Source organism: Varanus komodoensis, unplaced genomic scaffold, assembly GCF_004798865.1.
Source record: "Varanus komodoensis strain SLA01 unplaced genomic scaffold, ASM479886v1 scaffold72, whole genome shotgun sequence".
In the NCBI taxonomy this organism is placed as follows: Eukaryota; Metazoa; Chordata; class Lepidosauria; order Squamata; family Varanidae; genus Varanus; species Varanus komodoensis.
The window spans coordinates 920,421-943,719 of NW_025336374.1; the positions used below are offsets into that span (position 1 = coordinate 920,421).

A 23,299-nucleotide genomic window follows, 5' to 3' on the forward strand; every position below is an offset into this window, starting at 1 on the left:
AGTAGTAGGCTGGGGCCTACTTTGTCAGATGCATGAAATGGTCATCTAACAAGGTAGGTATATATTTGAGGGTGAGAGAAGAACAAAAAAATAGGTTTTGTTGTTGTTTCATTTTGTTTTGTTTATTTGGTTTTTACAGCTGATCAGGCAATGCAAATGTGTCACAATACAATGCAGAATATAAATTAATCCAGTCCAAGAGCAAGTTTCATTGTGGGAGTAATCCATTCTTGACTTGTGACATTGGTGATGAATAAGTATAGCAAGAACAATAATTGCCTTATGCAGTGATGATCCTACTTCCAGGATATGACTAGTAGGGTGTTCATTATTTTTCATCAGTTTCACCTACCTCAAAATCAGCTTAGAAATGTATTTCAAGAGTGAGGCAAAATTCTTTTAGAGAAAAGAATAGCAAAGTAGCTATCATTTTGTTTTCCCCAGAAAGCCTTGTTCTGAGGTGCTATTTTAATTTCAAAACGGCTGCCACCATAAAAAAATGTTGCTTCGTTTGGCACTCACTGGGGACCACCTGTTGAATATCTGTAAAGAATGACACACTTTTACAGAGTGATGGATTGCTCCTGTAACTGTTCATTTTATTCTAGAGGTGCAATTTTAAACACTCTTCCAAAGAGAGGAAGCTTTACTTGAATGGTTTATTCAAAAGCACTCCCATTACTGAAGAGGTTGTGGACTGGGGGTGGGATTGTACTGGATCAGAAGTTACCAGTACAATTCTGTGCATTTCTAATCAGAAGTAAGCGCCATTGGGTTCAGTGGAATTTATCCCCAGGTAAACATTCTTAAGAATAAGCAAAACAATTCTGAGAAAGTTGAGCGGAAGACTATATCATGAAACCTCTCTTCAAATTACTATGTAACTTCCATTAATTTCTGAATAAAGTGGCTTCTCCCCAGCATTAGTTAAGACCATGTTCTACAGTATGAACTTTGCTAATGAATTTTAGGTCTGAAAGCTGAAGTATAGTTCTTCACTTGATTGTGAAGAATATGTTGATAGTTGTGTGTACTGAGTTTTAAGCTTTAGAAGAGAAGAATGAGGTCAGAGTAAAAGAGCTGGATACACCAGGTGGAAGCTGAGTGTCTGGAGGAGGGTTGTATGAGGAATTCATTTTGGGGCGGGAATCTACTTGGTCCACTGTCTCGTGGCCATGAGTCTGATTTCCTGGTGAGCACACTGAGCACAGCCCTCATCAGGAACTGAGTCCTGTGGGAACTCTGTGCAAGTAGTGTTCCACACACACGGCTTGTGGCTTTTGTGTCTGCTGCATGTGCTGCAGAAGAATGTTTCCAGTAGTTCATTCTGGCTTCTGTGAGCTTTCATGGACTTCTGGTTGGCTCACTTCTTGAGTCAGGGCCAAGTAGAAGAGGAGGTTCAAAAAGCAGAAGAAAGCTGGAGTCCCGGTAAGATCATGACCCCCTTAATCTGGAGTAGAATTGACACAACATTTGTAATTGCATGACGTACATAATTCTTTGCTGTGCAAAATCACAAACAAATGAATATTGGTTACATTACTGATATTATCAGGCACACTTGTTCTGAATCAAGTCTTTAAACTTTCAATATGCAGAGGAGAGTTGTTTGTCATTTACGTCTTAACTTTTCTAAGGAAGCTGTAAGTTTGGCACATTGTGGATATTGTGCCACTGTCCCTACTTATGGCTTTGCTCAGGACTTTCCATTTAAGTTAGAAAACTAACATGCAGATGATTGTTTGATCACGAGTGTTTGGGAAAGTCCTGAGACCTATAGTGGCCTGGAGTGGCCCACTCAGCCAGACCATAGTGATTCTGTCTTACCCTTGGCCAAGCGAAATAATTCCTAAAGCTAAATGCCAGGTCATCTGGATGCTGGGCATTGCAATACACAAGCCCTGACTGAGGTCATCTCAAGGGCTGAGCACCTCTGCTTAGCAAACCTGTTGACTAGCAAACTGCTTAGGTGCCTAAACAATGAGGAACGTCCTGGAATCCATCTCAGAATCTGATGAGTGGTCACTGGACAGCCAATGGGAAAAATACAAGGAACTCTTCTGAAACTTCCCCCAGACAAGGGTGGAGAAGGGACCAACCAAGATATACTCCACTGGGAAAAGAAGTCCAGAGTCTTTGTCTCACGGTATGGGTGCTAAAGGTAACTCTCCCAGGAGGCAATGAAGCTTGATGCAGAGTCGGAGAAGATTGCCCCAAGTCATTTTCTCCAGTGCAATTGCAGGTCTTCTAAAGAGAGGGAAGACTTGTCATGGGCACCAGGCACACATCACAGAGTCCAAGGGTCTTCAAAGAACCAAGTGACCAGCTTAATGCAGGGCTGCGCTACCTTGGACTGTATATTCTGCTTATTTGCAATTGCTACTGAACTGTTGTTTTACACCACTTACTGCTGTTTTCTCTGAAACTGACCAGCCTTTCCCCCATTTTATGGCTCTCACCTGGGTCCCTAATACACCTCTTACCCTGCTTTTTCCCAAAACCTAGACTGTGTGCTTTGGGACTGAAAATGGGGAGGCTTACAAAGGAGCTTGCCAAGTTATTGTTCATGCTGACACTGATTCGTAAGTAGTTGCATGCAATTTGTGGGTGATCTGTGGCCTAGTTGTGCTTCCTGAAGGGCACAAGAGACCTGCAAAGAGGCCCATCACAAGAGAGCCCAGCAGGATCCTTGGCCAGTTGTTCCCAAGGGACTGAGAGTACGTGGGGACTGAGGAGACTGGGTTGTCTTGTGCTTACTGGTGGCCACTGGTACCCTCTGGCTCTGCTGCACCAGACCTTGCATCTCTGGCGGAGTATCTGTGGGGTATCCCTGGGCACCAGGTCCCCACAGCAGCGTTATTGCTTGCTGTTTTACTGCTTCGTACCTCTTTCTCTGTCTCTCTACAGATCGGTATTTGTTGTTATTAATTGTGAAGCCGGCATGCTGCAGTTTTGTGTGCTTTGCTTAATTTTTCCTTTAAAAGGGTGTTGGGTGGGGGGTTCTTTGTGTTTGTGCGTGTTTCTCTGAGCATTACCAGCTTGCTTTTTGCAAAATGGATATTTAGTTGTGTTTTCGTAAGGGTAAGCATGAGATATTTCATTTTTGTGGCTCAGAACCCACCTCTTTCTTGTGTTCAGTTAGTTGGCTGGGGGACTTGTCTCTAAGCCTCCTCTTTAAACTTTCTGTGAACTAGCTGATGGAGCAGCACACTCTGAACTGTGTGGATATGGATATAAAAGGCACAGAGAATCTTTTGGTGAAAATATAACAGAATGAATGGAAGCAGAGCTGCACCAGCTTACCAACCAAAACCCAATAGAGAAATAAAGTGGTTTTAGGGTCCCCACACTTTTTGGGGGAGTGAGGAGATCTGGAATGTTGAGAGTGTCCCAGGCAATTTCACAAAATAGCTGCCATGAGGATTTGCCCATTTTCAAAATAGTTTTCATGGTGGGTTTGGCCAGTCACAAAAGACAAACCAGTGGATAAAAGAAAGGAACGCGTAACCTGCCCAGGTCAGATGTAATGTCTGAGTTCTGAAACACACACACTAAAATCTACAGTTTTCTCATCCAACAGTCTTGGTCCGAATATGCCTAGCCCACGTGCACACATTCCAGAAGGCCGCTGGTTCAATGGTTCTATTTTGCTAAACTGTGGCATGCAATTTCAGATTCTTGGCAGCAATGTGACACAAGTGTACTGTTTGGTTTTGTTTGTAGGTGGACCAGAGGCACCAAGTGGTGTCCAAAATTGTGGACGAGGTGCAGAAAATCATACAGCAGCTAACCACAGAAATTAGCAACAAGGACTGCCGTTTTCAAGCAATCTCCAACTCTGGCATTCATAATGAGAACCTGAAGGTAAGAGCATGGCTTGAACATAGTGACCAAGTGCATAGGGAGTCTCACTCCTAATGAGAACAGCATCTTTGCATTACAGTGTTCAGAACTGAAGGAAACCACACTTGTCCCTGCCTTCTTCTTCTGCCACTGCCTTTTTGGAAACTTGGTAAGGCTGGACAGTGGGCAGCAGTTTGAAGAGCTGGGAACTGTGGACTAGCCAGTAGCCAGGACCAAAGAGCAAGTCTGGACCAAAGGGTGAACCATTAGACAGGACTGAGATGCAAACCCAAAGTCAGTGTTGAAAGGCCATCAGAGGATGCAAGAACACACCAGAGCTTAGGAAGAGCTTGTTCATCAAGTCAGGTTAACCGAAACAGGAAGCCCACTTTGTTTGACCTCCTTGAAGCAGGTCCCGAGAATACTAAGCTGCACAGGCAGATCCTACAACTGACAGTTCATTGGCTCACAACTGGGGGCAGTCCTACCCAGATCCAGTGATTTCCTGGCAAGCTTTGGTGGTCAAAACCCTCAATAACCTCCAAATAGGCATTAAAGCACCTTCAGAGGTATACATTGATCACCAATATTAGGCCACCAGTGATAATCAAAGGTATCAGCATAGCAGGAATCAAAGCCCAGTGCACTCTAGCTGCAGTGATATTACTGAACCATGTACAGGATTACTTATAACTAATTCCTATTTCTGTAGGGATGACTGGTTGTATATAAATTTCTGACCATGCTTAAAATAATGGGAGGGGCATAATAAAAGGAATGACTGAAATTCTATCCACCAACAGAAAGCATTCTCAGGTAGCCCCTTTACTCATTTGCTTGTATCAGAGGCAATTGCCAAATGCCATTTCCCTTTCTAACATGTCCAGGTATTCTGGAGAGCATGACATTATGGTAGACTTTAGAAAGTTTCTGCCTGTAATTCGAGATGGCTAATTTCTTCCAAGATACTTTTGGGGTTATGAAAAATGATTTTCAGATCAGGAAGAATTAGAATGGACAGTCTTCAAGATTCCTTCTAGTTTTGCAGTTCAATGGCTTTATGAGAGTCCTTATCCTGTTTGCCAAGGGTAGCCAAAACTCCCACAACAATCTTTTTAGCAATACTGGAACCACAAGTAAAAGAGTAGGTACCTCTTCATATTTCATATGTTAGTGAGCAAAGTTTCATATTTGCAGCTGAATAAATGTATGCAGCTAAACAGCTAAGCTTCCTAGAAAGGCTTGCCATTCATTCATTCACATTTAATACATTTATATTCCATCTTTTGTCCAAGGAGCTCAAAGTGACCTGTAGTCTTTACTGCTAAATACTTACCTTATTGCTAAGTCACTGCAAGTGATGACTTTGAGCAGGATGCAGCAGTGTGAAACTGTTCCCTGGATATCTAGGTTTTGATGCATACATTACATGTAGCAGTAGAGAGGATGGGTTGAGGGACTGGTGGAATTATTTATTTTTATTTATTTATTTCTTAAAACATTTTTATGCCACCCCATTCGCCGAAGCCTTGGGGCGGCTTACAACACTAAGCTAAAATAATTATAATATAAATCGAAAATATAAATATTAAATTAAAAATACAAAACTACAGTATAAAATAAGCCGCCCTGGCCAGATAAAATCCAATAATATTAACAGTTAAAATGCCGCTTGAATAAAAAGGTCTTCTCCTAGCGCCGAAAAACAAATAACGACGGCGCCAGGCAGACCTCTCTGGGGAGCGCGTTCCATAACTTAGGCGCCACCGCAGAGAAAGCCCTCCCCGAGTCCCCACCCTCCTAATTTCTTTCACGGAGGGTTCCCGGAGAAGGGCCTCTCCCGCCGACCTCAAGGGGCGGCTGGGCATATATGGATGCAAGCGCTCCTTATTGGCACTGGGCGTGTTAGGGCTAGGGCACCACACATACTGATTCCACACCCTGTTTCCCACATGCCACATTGGAAGAGTGCTGATCACTGGACCAACCCAGGTGTCAATACAGGTAGCAGAAGATCCCTAGACCCAGGCCATGAGTGAAGAGAAGCCAAGAAATAGTGGTTCCATGTCCACTGCTTTCCACCAGTGCTTGCATCACGAGAACTCTCTTACATTTTGTTCAGATATGGTGCACTTTTAAGTTCTTGATATTTCCCTCTCTTTCTCTGTGCATGTAGCATGACCACCAGGAATTTAATTCCAATCTTATTAATTAACTTCTCTCATAGTCTTGTGCCCAAGCTTTAAGGCTCCCTCACTGGACTATATGGATGAGATGCTGATATTCAAACAACCTATAATACTGAATTAACAATAAACAAAATAAAACTTTAATTGTACGATCAGCATACTGGTTTCAAGATGCTCAGTAACTTCTTTCCTTAGTAGAACAGCGTACAATAACTTCTGCCCAAGGCATTTCACTCTCCCCCTTCACAAATACTCTGCACACACCTCCAAGCTCCACCCACACACTGTCAGTCACTGCACACTCTCATCCCCCTCCTTTACCCCCTTGCTCACCTGAACCTTACCAGCATCAAAAGGAACCCAATCACCACACTTTAAACATTGCACATTGGTTCTCACTTTGGTTCCAGAGGTGGATTTCTGTGTTTCCAGAATGAAGTTTTGCGGGGGGCGGAGGGGGGGACTTGCAATAACACTTCAATAAATGGGAGATGTTGGTGATGTTTCAGGTGGCCATCACAAACTGCTCGTCAAAGAAGGGTGTGGAGATGGCTGTGCTGCGCCTGCTCTTCATCTCCACTGGACTCCTCTTTATATGTCCCGCAGACAGGTGGTACTAGGAGAGGAAGTGGGGAAGACGTGGAACCTGCCTAGGGAACGAAGTTCACCTATGGATACCAGCTCAAAGCAGTATCCTTGTTTCCAGAAGAATTGAACCAGGCAGGTTTGGGCAATGTGTGTTGCTTCATTTTTAGGGTGTTTTGAAAAACTTTCCTCTTCAGACTACAGAAAGTTCCATCTCCAGGCTATTACCTTCTTGAATCTCACCCTATTTAGCAATTTGCTATAACACTAACTGCATTTAAGCTACTTTACTAACTGCTTTTTCTGCCTGTCTTCTATTTGTTTTCTTTGCTCCGTCTCTCAGGATCAGCCAGAACTGCTGGCCAAGTGGTCAGCGCTGCTTGAGGGGAAACGCCCCTTGCACCCATCCATCCAGGTACAAATCCCTTGAACAGCTGTTATACGAAGTCCCTCATGTCTGCTTTCATCCCCTGATTACCACCAATACTCTGATGGTTATCCCGACCTTTCTCTAACCAAAGTCTTCCTGAAATGTTTGAGAGAGTCTTGTTTCTAATTTTGCTGCCATCTGAGAATTCCCAAATGTCGGGTTCCTTGCATGTAAGGTCAGTGCTGTCTCTGCACAATTTGCCTGATCGATTGTTCCTTAGATTTTCCAAAGCATCGAATTCATGATCTCTACTGGACACATAGGGCTGCTTATAATGAAGGCAGGATGCTATAGAACTGGTTTCCAGGTGCACATTATCAACCATAAGTTGGTATGTATTCATTCCATCAGACATTACTGGTCCTAATAACCTCTTGCTGTTTCAGCACTAAGGACTGGAGTAGTTTGCATGACTGAGGGTTAATTTATCCTTAAGGAACTGTAGTACATGCCAGCAACGATTACGAATACACAAATTCCAGTGTGTTGTGTCTTGTGAACTCAGCCAGAACAGGTGATTTGAAGGTTTAGCTGCCCACAGATAACCTTACAATACACAGTGAGTTACGTAAGGCTTGTTTAATCCTCAAATAACCATTTGCTGACAAGAATGTTCCTGGCCAGGTTTTCATTCACCAGAAGTCATGGCAACCCACTTGGGGGTTGTATACTCATGCTGGCAACCTGCACACTCCACTGCTCCTTGAGGAGAGGGTAAATTAACCCTTGGCAGGCTATCATGTCATGTGATCCAGGTCACTGTCTTCAGACCAGGTTATTGCTGGTGCCCTTTCTCCTGTTTTGAGAAATGTGTATTAGGGACTGATGTAGGGATTCTTGAAATTGTGACAGAAACCATTTGTTTTCATCTATTATATGGTAACCCTTCATAAAAGAGTTTACCAGAAAATACATTAAAAACACTGCAAAGGATGGCATATAAATGTCTTAAATTAAATTATAATTATTTTAAATACATTAAAAACAAAGCTGTTGAACTAATTTAATGCAAAGCTATCATGTTAAAAACATTTATAAAGGTCTGACAATAAGATCAATAAAAAGAACGCTGGGAAAAATGTATTTAGGGACTACAAATGGCAATAGGAGAAGGAACCACACAGACTTTTTATGGGAGCGAATTCTACAAGTGTGTGACTTCGGGCTGAAAGAGCCCTTCCCTTGCAGCCCCAAACCTGTTGAATGGTTGGGCTTGAAAGTAGGGCATATATACAAGGATTGCAGTACTCTAGTGTAGATCATAGCCAGTGTCTGGGGCAGGTATCTTTTTTCTGGTTAAGGCTGCAGTTGGTGAATCAACTTGCTGCTAAAAGGCACAACAGCCACTTAAGCAGCCGGTGCCTCTACAGGTAACACCTATGTTGCTTAAGTATTTCTCTACCCTCCTGGGACTAATAGATGGAAAGGTGTGTTGCCTGAATATGGTAATGCTTGAGCTCAAACATCCCCGCCCCCCAGTAATTTCATGTTGATTTTAAAAATCTTGGGAACCCTACAGCACCCCAAAGGCCAGCAACCAAGTGGTAGAACAGTAGTTCCCACAAACCGTCTTCTAAAGCATCTTCTGCCACTTTCAAAAGGGCCGGAGCCATATTAGCACAGCGCCTCCAAAGCTCTAGCTTGGTAAGATGATTGAGGAGGGTGCCATGGTCATCCATATCCTGTTCAGATTACAGCAATGGGTTGCATGTGGAGCTGCCTTTGAAAATGATTAGGAAATTTCAATGTAATTAATTTTAATACTCCCCAGTAGCTGAAGCTCTTTGGGTGGTTTATAATAATAGTATAAAATACAGACAACATTTCAGCATCATAAAAAGTTTACCATACAAAAATGTCAAGCCAAGGCAAGGGAACACTCCTTCTCATAAAGAGGTATTAACCACCTCCCTGACCCAGCCAGCAGCTCCTGCCCTGCTAGTTTTGCCAGTACAGATATGGTTATCCATTGGCTTCCAGACCATTTCCAGGCCAGATTCAAAGTGCTGGCCGCAACTATTTCCTTTTTCCACATGTATCCACTCCCAGAGATCATGATCAAAGGCGTGAGGTTTAGCAAATGGCTTTGAGAGAAAGGGCCTTTTCTGTAGAGTTGTTCCTAAGAAGGTCCATAAATCATAGAATCATAGAATAGTAGAGTTGGAAGGGGCCATGAAGGCCATCAGGTCCACCCCCCTGCTGTTGCAGGACACCAAGTTATACTACCCCACTCAGATGGCTGTCCAGTTTCTTTTTGAATGTCTCTAGTGTGGGAGAGCCCACCACCTCTCTAGGCAGCTAGTTCCGCGGTTGTATTGCTCTGACAGTGAGGAAACTTTTCCTGATGTCTAGCCTGAATTTGGGTTGTCACAACCTGAACTGATTATTCTGTGTCCTACACTCTGGCATCAGCAAGAAGAGATCTTGACCTTCCTCTTTGTGACAGCCTTTGAGGGATATCATGTTCCCCCTCAGTCTTCTCTTCTCAAGGCTGAATATGCCTGGTTCTCTCAGTCTCTCTTCATAAGGCAGTGTTTCCAAACCTTGGATCATTTTTGTTGCCCTCCTCTGGACCGTTTCTAATTTTCCTGCATCTTTCTTAAATCTTGGTGCCCAGGAGTGGGCACAGTATTCCAGGTGGGGTCTGACTAGTGAGGAGTATAGAGGAACTACTACTTCTCGTGATTTGGAAGTAATATTTCTGTTAATGCATCCCGAAATAGCATTTCCCTTTTGGCAGCTGCATTGCATTGTTGGCTCATATTTAGCCTATTCTCCACAATTACTCTGAAATCTTTTTCTTTTCCAGTTCTGTTGAGCCACATATTCCCCATCTTTTACCGATGCACTTGGTTTCGTTTTCCTAGGTGGAGAACTTGGCATTTGTCCTTGTTGTTTGAGTTTATCAAGATTGCCCTGGATGTTCATTCTGTCTTTTACCGTGTTTGCTATTCCACACAGTTTTGTATTGTCTGCAAATCTGATTATCTTTCCTTGCACTTCCTCATCTAAATCATTAATACAGATGTTGAAGATCACGGGGCCCAGAACCGAATCCTGTGCACCCCACTATTACGTTCATCCAATTTGAGAAGGTGCCATTGATGTGTCCAATTTAGCAGCCAATTTTGGATCCACCTAATAGTTTTTCCATCTAGCCCAGTTGTTGTTAATTTGGTTACCAGAATATCGTGTGGCACAATGTCAAAAGCTTTGCTAAAGTCTAGGTAGATTATGTCTACAATGTTCCCTTTGTCCATTTGGGATGTTACCCAGTCAAAAAATGAGATTAAATTAGTCTGAGAGGATTTATATTTGATAAATCCATCCTGGCTTCGATTAATCACTGCATTTTCTTCAAGATGCTTCCAGATGGATTTTTAAATAATTTTCTCCTGAATGTTTCCAGGGATTGATGTCAGACTAACTGTTCTATAGTTCCCAGGTTCATTTTTTCCCCTCTTTCTGAAGAAAGGGACAACATTAGCCCTTCTCCAGTCATCTGGTACTTCTTCCATTTTCCAAGATTTATTGAAGATAATAGCCAGTGGTTTTGAGAGTTCCTCCGCTAGCTCTAGGATGTCTCCAGGGTAGAGTTCATCAGGCTCTGGATATTTATTCCACCTAGGTATTAAATAAAAGTGTTTATTCCACCTAGGTATTCCTTGAGCATTTGTCTGTCAGTCTTGGGCTGCTATCTCTCATTTCCAGCATGCACTTCTTCTTGATTGCAATTTTCCTTGTGAGAGGAGACTGAAGCAAAGTAGGAAGTGAGCACCTCTGCCTTTTCTTTGTCATCTGTTATCACTCTGCCATCCACTTTAAGTAGCTGGACACCCTTCTCTTTCTCAAGTCTTTTGTTCTAGATGTATCTGAAGAAGGCTTTCTTATTGTGCTTAGCATCCCTTGCTATTCCCAGTTCATTCCCTGCTTTAGCCTTCCTGATGCTATTCCTGAAATTCCTTGCTATTTGTTTATATTCTTCCTTCATGGCCTGGCCCTGCTTCCACTTCCGGCACATGTTCTTTTTCCTTTCAGGATGCCACCTAACTTTTTGTGGAGCCATGTCTTTTGTGGTCTTCTACACTTTTTTCTTGATGAAATTGTTCATAGTTGCACTTGGAGAATGTTCTTTTTCATCCACCCCTCTTGGGCACCTTTCCTCTTACAGGTGCATTGCCATGGCAATTCACTTATCATTTTTCTGAGTTCATTAAAGTTGACTTTCTTGAAGTTCAGGATGCTTGTTTGGCTCCAGTTATCCTTTGACTTCTTTATAATAGAGAATCCAAGTATTGCATGGTCACTTTCCCCCAGAGGAACTCCGCCCTTGAACTCCCTCAACAAACTTGTCCATCAAACCCATTTGCTCTCCCTGGGAGCTTGACTGGTTATAGCCAGAGGCCCTAGACCAGCTGGGGCAGCTTGCTCTGAAGTGCTCTGCTAGGAGTCAGGAACCCAAATGAATCACCCCACCCACATAACTGCTGCTAGCTGATCAGGCCACTCCCTTTCAGTTAATCAGCAAGCAGTTAATCCAGAACTTCCCTTCAACTCTCTCTTAGAAAACAAAAAACTTTAAGCTGGGCTAGTACAGGTCTGTCTCTGCTTTGCTTGCCTCGCCTCGCCTCTACCTGCTTCTGTCTCCTCTTCCACTACAACTCCTCCTCCGGCCAACTCCTGGTCGCTCGCTCCCTGGGAGCTTGACTGATCATATCCCAGAGGCCCTCGACCAGCTGGGGCAGCTTGCTCTGAAGTGCTCTGTTCCGCTAGGAGTCAGAAACTAGAATGGATGCTACCATCCAGGCCAGAGATGCTTGTAAGTGTTAAAGCAGGATGTCTTCTGCTTGCATGTGGTCCTGGGTCTTTTCTGATGCACTTGTTCACTTGACTGAATTGATCACATGCAGAGGAAATTATCTGGCAAGAGCAATCTGTCTCTTCCATGGCAAGAAAAAAGAAGAGAGAGAAAAGGCACTGGCAAAAAGAGAGAAGGGGTGGCCCATCCACTTTTGGCTTTGTCCACTGCCCACTACCAACATACAGCCTCCAGCATGTTATCCATGAAAAAAAGCTGTCTGTTTTTATTATCCTTTTTGAGTATGTAGCAACAGTTTAACTGCCAGGAAACTCTAGATCGGGGGTCCAACCTTTTGGCTTCTCTGGGCCACACTGGAAGAAAAAAAATTGTCTTGGGCCACACTTTAAATACACAAACACTAACAAAAGCTGATAGACAAAAAAGGTCTGTGCATTTCCATGATATCTGCCACCACAGATAAGCAAAAAAGTCCTCACATAATCCTAATTATGTGGCACCCTGATCGGAGGGTCTTTTAAAATCATCAAGCAAGTCCTAAGTTTGTGATCACTAACAGAGAAAATGAACATATCTAAGTAATAAAACTTCATTGATTTTTTATTTTTATTATAAAAGTAAAAGAAAAGTAAAAGAAAAAACAAAGCTAGTGAGATATTTGACATTGTATTTGAGAAACTAATGCATCAATATCTGGTTTGATGGAAGTAGTTGCAATTCCCAGTGAGTTCTCAAGGTTCTCATCAGATATTCTGGTTCTAATTTTACTCTTAGTGTGCTTCATTCTTGAAAACAGTTGCTCACAAATGCAGGAACTGCCAAAAAGTGAAGATATGAATAAGATGCGATTGTGAAGCAAGGGATATTTGTCTCTGGGAAGATAGGACCTATAAAAGTCTATGATCAACGTTTTCTTTAAGTTGAATGTCAGATTGCAGCTCTATACATTCCATTTGAAAATTGGCAGGTAACATACAGTGGTACCTCGGCTCACGAATGCCAGTGGTACCAAACTGGGCCGTGAACAGAAATTTCATAAAAATTTTGCCACAGGTCACGAGCTCTGCATCGGGTGACCGTTGCAAGTGCACCTGCCTTCCCTGTGTGGGCAGGATCATAAACATGCTGGGAGGGGGGGGTGGCCGCAATCTTACTGGGGAGGGGGGGAGATGGCCACAATTGCACCCACGTTCCCTGCCCGAGCGTACCCACGATCACGCCCGTCTCACCCCCCAGCGTGCCCACACCTGCGCCCATCTTCCCCTGGAGCGCGATCGTGCCAGTCTTCCCCCCAATACGCCCACGATAACTCGGTGGGGAGGGGGGAGATGGCCATAATCTTTGTTGTTGTTTGTCACTTTGCTTCAAATTTTTGAGAGTAAAAAAAAAAAAAGTTACAGAACGGATTAACCTTATCTACATTATGACCCTTATGGGGAAATTTGACTTGGCTCACAACCAGTTTGGGTCACAAGCTGAGTCCTGGAATGGATTCAGTTCATGAGCCAAGGTACCACTGTATTTATGTCGACTGAAAATGGAATCACAAAAATACCAAAATAGTGCTTATTTTACCAGAAATCTTGAAATCTGTTTTCAAATTCTTGTGTCAAATCGAAAAGCAAGGCTGCATATTTTTTGCTGTCCACAGGACTGTGTTTAGCCAACGTGTCAAAATGTATGAAATTGTTTGCAACGGTAGGTTGAAAGATGATTGATAATAGCTGCGTTTCACTTGCCTAGTTACCATGAGTACATGTAATTTCTGAGGGTGTAAATTTGACTGTCTGTGCTTGGAAGATAACACACTGGAAGCCAAAGACTGCCATAAAAGTGAAGCCATTCATGTGTACAAATAGTGAGAGCATAGGTATGTTTATTTAATGTGACATTCTAACACAACATTGCTGTCTACAAAGTACACACTGGAGAACTTCGCAATTGAGTTACAAAAAAAATCACAAAAAAATCTCATAATGTTTTAAGTAAGTTTATGATTTTGTGTCGGGCCGCATTCATAGCCCTTCTGGGCTGCATGCAGGCCCCAGACCACAGGTTGGACACCCCTGCTCTAGAAGGTACAACAATTGTTCCTCTGACTTAAAGCTCGTTTTTGGAATTGTCCAAGGTCAATAAGAGTTGATCATGGAGTTTTGTTTCACCTTCCCATCTGAACTAGGCTTGGCAATGTAATCTGTGAATTTCTGTTTTGAACTACTGACAGGCTAATCAACGGGGAATAAATTGAAATTTAATCCAGTCAAGATGGAATTCCTCTTAGTTGCTTTAATATTAATGAATTGGTAGAAAGCCCTGTCCTGAATGCAGTGTCATCACATTCCCACCCAGTGCAGGAACTGCTTGGGAGTGCTTTTGGAGCCAGCCTTCCTCTGTGAAGCTCAAATGGAAGAATGATCAAGAGCAGGTTTCCGCACTTGCAACTAATTCACTAGTTATATCCTTTCCTGGAAGATAAAGGGATTTGTTCATTATTCATTGTGTCCTGAAATGCTCTCACTTCACTACTGTAATACTGGGGTTGGCTTTGAAGAGGGTTTAGAATCTGTATCTCTCATAGATATCCTCCCATAGGAGCATGTTCGGGTCCCTGTAAAAAACAAATAAATCCAAAATCTATGATGTTAATCACTATTACTGTATCCAGATGTTTACATATTTGCATAATAATAAATGCAACCTTTAAAAACTATTGTGTATTACAGAAACAAAAACAAGGCAATTAAAGGACACTATTCTGCTTCTTCATATTCTGTTCCAATGATAGCTTCTTGTCCATGATACAGGTTATGCATCAGGACGATCCAGTAAGGAGGCATACCCATATCTTTCGGGACCATACATAGCTTCCCATGATCCACACAGTCAGAGCTTTGCTGTAGTCTATAAAACATAGATATATACCTTCTTTGGAAAATTTTTGGTGCGCTCCTGTAGCCAATGTAGATTTACAATATGATCCTGAGTGCTTCTTCATTTTCAGAATCCACTTTGAGTGATGGGCATTTCACTGTCCATATAGGGTGGCAATCTGTTACAACTTGAGCATCATTTTGTGTGGGAAATCCCTTAGTCTCTATTTCCTTGGAGGATTGACATGCTTCCAATTTGTGGGCTGCAGTTTTGTTTTCCATATTTGTTGTCCTTCTTTGTAGTATTTGGACCAATTCAGTATCTCCAGCTTGAAGTAATTCTACTGGTATCCTTTCTACTCGGGGTGCCTTATTCCTTCCAAGCACTTTCACTTTCTAATATTGCAGTTTCTTTGTCATAGGATTCTCTTTGAAGGAGTTTGTCATCCTTTGATCACTTCTGTATATTTCTTCCATGTATTGGTTCCTTCTTTTCTTTATTTTATCCTTGTCAGATAGTATGTTCCCCTGTTGGTCTTTGAGCATTCCTAATCCAGGTTTAAATTTCCATTTCTTGCATCTTCTGGAAGAGGAATCTTGCATTTCCTGTCTTGTTGTTCTCTTCTATTTCTTTGCACTGGTCATTATAACAGTTCTTTTTGACTCCATGTGATAGCCGCTGAAAAGTTGCTTTCAGGTTTTGGACCCTCTTTCAATCACCTTTTACTTTTTGCCTCCTCAGCAAGTGTGTTTCTTCAAGACTTTTTCTATCTTTTTTGCTAAAGGAATTATCTTTTTGCATTCTCCTGTTAATGCCTTTGATTTCAGACCACAGTTCTCCTGATTTCACAGTCAGTTGAGGTCAGTAATGCAAATCTTTTTATGGACTTGAAATTCCTCAGGAATGTTATATAAATTGTATTTTGGCACTCTGCTTCTGTTTGTGAACTTTTTCATCTTTACTCTGATTTTTGATATTCATAGTTCATCAATATTAGAATCTACTCCTGGGTTTGTTTTGAAAGTGAGAATATAGCTTCTTTATCTTCTGTTTCCAATTACATAGTCTATTTGATTTCTGCATTGGCTATCTGGTGGTGTCCATATGTACAGTTTTCTAATCAGTTGCCTGAAGTGCATATTCACAATGAACAGAATTCTTGGCTTCACAGAATTCTATGAGCTATTCTACGCCTTTGTTTCTGACCCCTAGGCCAAATTCTTACACAAGTTTTGATTTTGTTTTGTTTTGTTTTGTTTCCTGCTTTTGCATTCAGATCACCATAGCATATCTTCTTTGGTATGTTATCAATGTTCTTTTAGACACTTGCATAAAAGTTTTCTGTTTCTTCAGCATCTGTTGCTGGAATGTAGCCTCGAATGATTGTTATGTTGATAGGTTTCCAAGAATACTGATTGATTTGGTCAGACTTCATATTATAGGTATTTATTGCCTGTGCTAGGTCTTGCCTCAATATTAGAACCACTTCATTTCTTCTAAGTTTGTCATTTCCAGATTAAAACATTTTGTGTTGTCTGACTGAAAATGGCCCATTCAGTTCCACGTTAGTCTGCTAATATCAAGTACTGTGATTTTAACCTTTCCATTTCTTGCTTTATGGTTTTCAGTTTGCCTTAATTCATATTTTTCATGTTCCATGTTCCAATTGTATGTGTTGTGCAGCATCAGGCTTTGTCTTCACATCTGTGCGTGTCAACCTTTTGGCTTTGAGCTAGCGATGGCCCTGTGCCTTCCAACCTGGGAGTCCCATCTTCTGGCACTATTCTTGTTTCATTTTACATGGTTTTACCATATAGATTACAGACTAAAAAACATTCAGAAGTGGTTTGCCATTGCCTTCTTCTGCACACCACTAACCAGAATTAGCTTGAGTGTCACTGCTATTGCCTGTGAAAGGTCCTCCACCAATTGTTACCTTCAGCTACTGCTGCTGCTCAGTAGCTGCCCTTCAGGAGTTTCTTTGCGATTTCCATTTGAAATCTCAATTCTGTTCTGCTAATGTGACCATTACTCCCGAAAGGTGTGGATGCATCTTAGTCTGGTGTCTCAGCTTTGCCCATCCCGCCTTGGGTGTCCTGGCCAGGCGCCACCCTAATGGCCTTCTGGCAGCATTGCTCTTGGCTTTTTTGGTACTCTCAAAATTATTTCCACATTAGACTGTGCATCTAAGAGAAGAAAATACCAGGAGACTAGTAGATAATTCAAAAGAATATGTGTATCCTTGAATATTAAATAACGTTCCATCACAAGATTTATCTCCTCCCAGAAGGAAGCTGCCATTGCATATTGCCAAAACATATGAAGAACAAAAGCATTACCAGCATCACAACTCCAAAAATTAGCTAATTCAGTTAAGCCCAGTTCAGAACAACATTGTGGTGCCCAGTGTACTTGGAACAGCAACTTTGGCTGAATTAAGCATAGCCACAATCCATGACCTGCTTCAAAATAGATGATAATGAAGCAGTCCATCGAATGGGCAAGACAGAGTGCTCTATTTAATCATTTCATTATTCCGCTCTTGGTTAAGTGTATCGTATTTATTCACTGTTGATAGTTTTTTGTAGATAAGAATTGTAGGTTGCTCAAAATGTTCAGCATCAGTCAATACTTCCAATCACACAGGTGATTTTGAAGCTGTAAATGACCAAGCCTGGATGTCTAACAAATATTTCCACTGCATTTATTGCCATGCAGCTATGGCTGGTGATTTACATTTAGCATGCAGAGCAGAAAATGGCCAAAAAGTCCCAACAACAATCCAGCTTCAGGACAAACAAGCTGATAAAAAAAAGCCTGCCCATTAAAGTCTATTTTCAAATCTGTATTTTCCTGTAATATCCGGTCCTCTCACTTCCTGGCAAATTAATGGGGAAGAAATGGAGGTAGTGACAGATTTTGTTTCCCTGGGCTCCAAGATCACTGCTGATGGGGACTGCAGCCAAAAAATTAAAAGACGCTTGCTCCTGGGGAGGAAAGCTATGGCAAATCTAGACAGCATATTAACAAGCAGAGACATCACCCTGCTGACAAGAGTGCGTATTGTCAGGGCTATGGTTTTCCCAGTTGCAATGTATGGCTGTGAAAGCTGGACCATAAGGAAGGCTGAGTGCTGAAGAATTGAGGCCTTTGAATTGCGGTGCTGGCGGAGACTCCTGTGAGTCCCTTGGACTGCAAGGTGATCAAACCAGTCAGTCTTAGAGGAGATCAACCCTGACTGCCCTTTAGAAGGCCAGATCCTGAAGACGAAACTCAATTACTTTGGCCACCTAATGAGAAGGGAGGTCACACTGGAGAAGAACCTAATGCTGGAACAATAGATGGCAAAAGAAGAAGGGGACGGCAGAGGATGAGGTGGCTAGATGGAGTCACTGAAGCAGTCGGTGTGAGCTTAAGTGGACTTCAGGGGATAGTGGAGGACAGGAAGGCCTGGAGGAATGTTGTCCATGGGGTCGCGCTGGGTTGAACACGACTTCGCAACTAGCAACAACAACAACAAATTTTCCTATAAAGTTAATTTTGCATGTGGAAATGTATCACAGTCATATGTAAATACAAAAAATAACTTAGAAAGGCAAGATTCTTGGATCCATCACCCACATTACATTAGACAGTATCTGTTATTGTCTGAGTGATCAATTTGCTTATTGAGCATTTGAATTAGTATGCATCCTTACTTGTTGCTTTCTTGCATATAAATAGAAGCTAGACAAAATACAGTAAGAGAAGGTAATTCAGTAATGGTAGCTCATTTCCACTGTTAGTGGATGTACAGGATAGCTAAGTTCAGATCCCTAAATATTATCTTCTGAATCAATGTGTTTGGGATTGCACTGAACTGAGCCAGGAAGTCCCTACCTCAGACAGAAGCCATGACCTTACTTGGTTTATCTTAGGGAAGCTACTATTCATCCCTACATTCACCCATCTCCAAAATATGAAAATAATTATGCTAAGCCTTCTTCATTAACATCACATGTCCTTTGAACATGCTGCTATGCTATACATATGCCCAGCTGTGGGAAACTGAAACTTTCCACCCAAATTTCCCACAGTCTTCTGGACTTGTATTGGGATGCTGCTGTACCTTTCCTGCATATCTCCAGGAGTGCAACTTTGTGGAATTCCATGTCCCTCTTCTCCTGTTCCAACTTTTCTGAATTCATCTAGGTCTTAACATCAAGCCAGTTCCTCTTCACCATCCCATTGCTTGGCCTGTCTGGATACAAAGAGGGACAGGTACGACATTGGCGTTACTACACAGCACATGGAGCAAAGCTCCTGTCTCCTGTCAGAGACCCAGAGGAGCTGCAACAGTGGCTGGAAGTGGAACAGTTTTCCAAGAGTCTTCAACAGTGGCATGACAAAGATGTGAACATTGAGGGTGACCTTGTGCCTGCCAAAGTCCTCGCCGTCTTCCGAGAACTTGTGGAGAAATCAATTGTCTCATGCAATCTCATGGGTGAGTTCACTGGAGATGGTGTGAAAGGAACTCTCTCTTTTGGCACTACTTCCCTTTTCCCACTCAGTGCTTTCAGCCAGTTATCCACATCCACAGAAGCTTTCTCCTGCCCCCAATAGATCTTCATACAACTGTCCTTCTACCAAGCCTTGATCACCTGAAAGATTCCTTGGCAATCATTCAAGTGTTCTATCACAAATTTATCTATTTAAGTGGCATAGCCCTAAGAGAGAAAGCAGGGAGAAATTTCATTCTCGTGCCCCTGTTATTTATGTGTCTGAAGCATAAAATAGCTGTCAGACCAGAAGAAATAGGGTTATTTGCACATTGAAGCCAAAGAACACTGTCAAGGTCACACTGTGTGAAAAACTCATCCTGGTTAGCATGCTGTGCCCTTACCAGTTAGTAGCCATATAAGGGCCTAAGTCACTTGCACCAAAATGCTGTGGGGACTTTTTTTTAATAATATGGAATGGTAAAATGGCTGCAAATGAGGGTCAAATTGGATGGGATGTGCATAAATATCCAACCAACACAGCTTTGGCTATTGGAGGGTATAGAAATGTTTGTACATTTGTAAGTGTGAGCGTGTGCATGCTGTACAAAAAAACCCTACATACCACTATATTAAAAAAGGAAGGAAGGACGGATGGACAGACAGTCAGGCACAAAGACACACAGATCACAAATGAAACATTACATTTTATTCAAAGAGATCTATAGCACCCCTATATGTTGTTACCTAACAACATACTGGCTTTATTAAACATAATTATGCATGAACTTCAACAAAGGCACACCAAATGACCATACATATATCCATTTGCAGCTTATACCTAAAAACCTCCCATTGGAAGTTTGATTGGAAAAATGGAAGTTTGGTTAAATCCTCTACCCACTATATTATGCAGGTGGCCTTCTAACTTTGCAATCATAATATTAGTCTTTTAGCTATTGAAGGGTGTAGAAAATCCATTTACATTGACCTTGTGTTAAATTGCAAGAACTTGCATGTCCTTGAACATTTAAGAACTTTTCATCACAAGATTTATCCAAATTATTACCTCCTTCCAAAAGGAAGCTGCCATTTCAAATTGCCAAAACACATGAAGAACAGAAGCATGAGCAGCATCACACCTCAATGATTAGCCAGTTCAATTAAGCCTGAATCAAAACAACATTTTAGTGCCCGTTGTACTAGAAGCATCAACTTTCGCCATATGAAGTGTAGCCTAAATCCATGACCCCCTTCAATATAGATGATAATGAAACTGTCCATTGATGGAGTATTCCAGTTAATTATTCCTTTCTTAGTTAAGATCCTGGAGCACTCTCTTCTACCTGGCTGCAGAGAGGGAGGTATTCTTTAGTTGATACATGCTGGAGCTTAACATTAGCACATCTTGCTCTCATTCCCTCAGCGGGAGCAGAAATAGGGTAAGCATGTTCAATATCAAGATAAAAACTCTATGGAGGTTCCAAAGTTTTATGCAGGACCAAATCCACCTGTTCTATCAGCCTTACCTCCAGGGTTGCTCAGGCAAGTTCAGGCAAGCCCTCAAACTGACCCTCCAAAAGGAGGCTTCCAAAAGTGAAAAATGAGCAGAGATTGTATAGTGGGAAACAGACATTGCAGGCTGATGTGCAATATAACTTCCAAATTTGTGATTCTGGTTTCTATTATCTTAGAACAACTGCCAGTAGAATGCACAGATCCTTGTAGTAGATTAATTGAAATGTGCTGTTCTTTCTTCTTGGACCGCTTAAGATAACTATAGTGACATATTCTTCAGCAAAGTGACAGTCTCATCTTCCCACCCCACCATCCCTGTAGTAGAACTCTTTCCAGGAGGTGGCTGCAGTGGGGTTGGTGAAAGTCTGACACTGGTCTTAGATTTAGAAGCTGCCCTGGCTGAACACTCCCTAAAATCCCCTAATTCTCTTAACTATGGGACTCCTTTCAGTCTTCAAGCGATTACAAAACTAACACATGCCACACTGTTTATCAAAAACAAACGAAGCCAAAATCCAGATAAGTGGGAGAGAAAATGGTCTTAATAACATTTTAAAGGCTGAAAATTTAAAAATGGCAAGGAATGACAAGAAATTTATGTCACCATCTTACCTGGTCAAATATAATAAATGACTATTTATGTATAAGATTGAAATGTCAGGGCATGCACCTTTTGTCTGGTTTCTGGTGAACTGAATTAGGAGAAGAAGAAATGTGGCAAAGAGAGGTTGAAGGGGAAAGAAGACTGGATTGGAAGACTGGAGTGCGGAGATCAGAAAACAGAGGGTGATGCTGTGGACACAGAAAGAAATGGGGCTTCATACCATATGGGTCAGAAGGAAGACTCAAGGCAATATGGCAACCATTCCACTGCTTGCAGCCTTGAAGATTTTGCTTGCAAATATGACAAGGATGTAAGGTTATCCACATAGCAATCACTTGAGAAACGAATGTGCTGGCCACATATTTCAGTACTTTTAAAATACCATGCTGAGTGTTTGGCCACCCTGCAGAAAAGGTGCCAAATGTATTTCCCTCTCACACATGCTCCTGAGTCCATCCACTTGCATCCCTTCCCAGCACACCCATGCTCAAACTGGCTATTCATTTATACCTCGTCTCTCCTTATGCCGCTTGCTTCTGACCCAGAACAGAATGGAGATGAATTGCTTCAGGAAAGTGGGTGGGGAAAGCTGCTCATACGAACTTAGCACACATTTGATTTGTGCCCCAGTATTTCAGTATGTATAAATAAAAATAGTTGCAGCTGACTACTGGTCATTTGTGTACCATGGACTTCAGTGCTCATGAACCTTTGGGCAAGCCATATTTTCATATGGTAAGAGTTGCTCAGTATCTTGTTCTGCTTCTGTCTTGAGTAATGGCTCCAAAAGGGCAGTCACTACATAACTTCAAGTCTTCTTTAGGAACTTGGAGTGAAGAGCACATGCTTGACATGATAGTTTTCTGATCTTCTCACTGCCAGCTCATTAATTGATTTATCTAGTTAATTGTGGACATTCAGTTTGCAGGATGGCCCTTCTATGCACTTTGTTACATTTTATGTTGCTGTGCAGTTTTAGGGTACACAGATTATTATTCAGACTCATCTTATGGATTGCTGGATCTTAATTGACCCCAAAGTACTGTTGATATGGAACAGAGCGTTATTCTCCATAGTGTCTGTGCATCACATATATGGGCTCTGTGCCTGTACCAAAGGCTCACTTTGAAAAACTCCTATAGCGGAGGAACTTTTGGCAGCTCCCACTCACCACCATAACATGCACATGCCGGGTGAGTTCCTACTTGTTCCCTCAGTGCCTCCTCAATTGCAGTTATGGCAGCCTTGCAGGAGCTTCCTTTCATTTACCGGATGCACTTTTCTAGAAAAGTCTCAATGAGCACACTCAGCACCAGTAAATCAGGAAGACATATCACTTGGATCTGCTGAGATTCCTCCTCTGTGTCTCTAATTATCAGGTGGCCATGACATGTTCTCAGCTTTTCTTGTGGGACAAGATGGATCTCTCTGTGACTACTTGCCAGTGCATTAGAGGGAACTGGCAAGAGCAAATAAGGTGGAAGTGTCTCACCCTTGTTGACAGCAAATTAATGTTACTTAACATCAGGTGGCCATGATGCCAAAGTGATGCTCAGAGCAGTGGCATGGAGAAGAGATGCATGGCTGAAGCCTGCTGGGTCATTGCAGGCCTGCTCTGTCATATAGGGTGTACCATTTGACAGTGACAAACTTTTCAACTCTAAAACCAACGAGTGCATGGGCACAGTCCAAAAGGCAAAACTATGACCATGAAAATGAGACTGAACCACATTTCCCCATTATAAGCAGCATAAATGGTCTCATCTCTCCACTATCTTTTCATCACAAGTGAGCAGGGGCCCCCTTTTTACTAATACATACCCTCCATATTTTTTCTTCAGTATCTAGCTTCCCAGTACTGTTCCAGCTGCAAGAAACCCAAATCCAATATTTTTTTTTTATTATCCCCATCTCATTCATCCTTCTTGCAACTTCATCTTTGGCTCTTGTCCGCCTTCTTTT

The 23,299-nt window shown here is 42.1% G+C and overlaps 1 protein-coding gene across 1 annotated transcript in view; it reads left to right on the forward strand.

Moving 5' to 3' along the window:
• Positions 1-3,197: 3,197 nt before the first annotated feature.
• Positions 3,198-23,299, forward strand: part of MAB21L3 (mab-21 like 3) — a 37,704-nt gene continuing 17,602 nt past the window's right edge. The window contains exons 1-4 of the mRNA XM_044452442.1: positions 3,198-3,257; positions 3,724-3,864; positions 6,961-7,032; positions 18,929-19,220. Of these exons, the coding sequence (XP_044308377.1) occupies positions 3,198-3,257; positions 3,724-3,864; positions 6,961-7,032; positions 18,929-19,220 (565 nt within the window). The remainder of the gene's footprint in view (positions 3,258-3,723; positions 3,865-6,960; positions 7,033-18,928; positions 19,221-23,299) is intronic.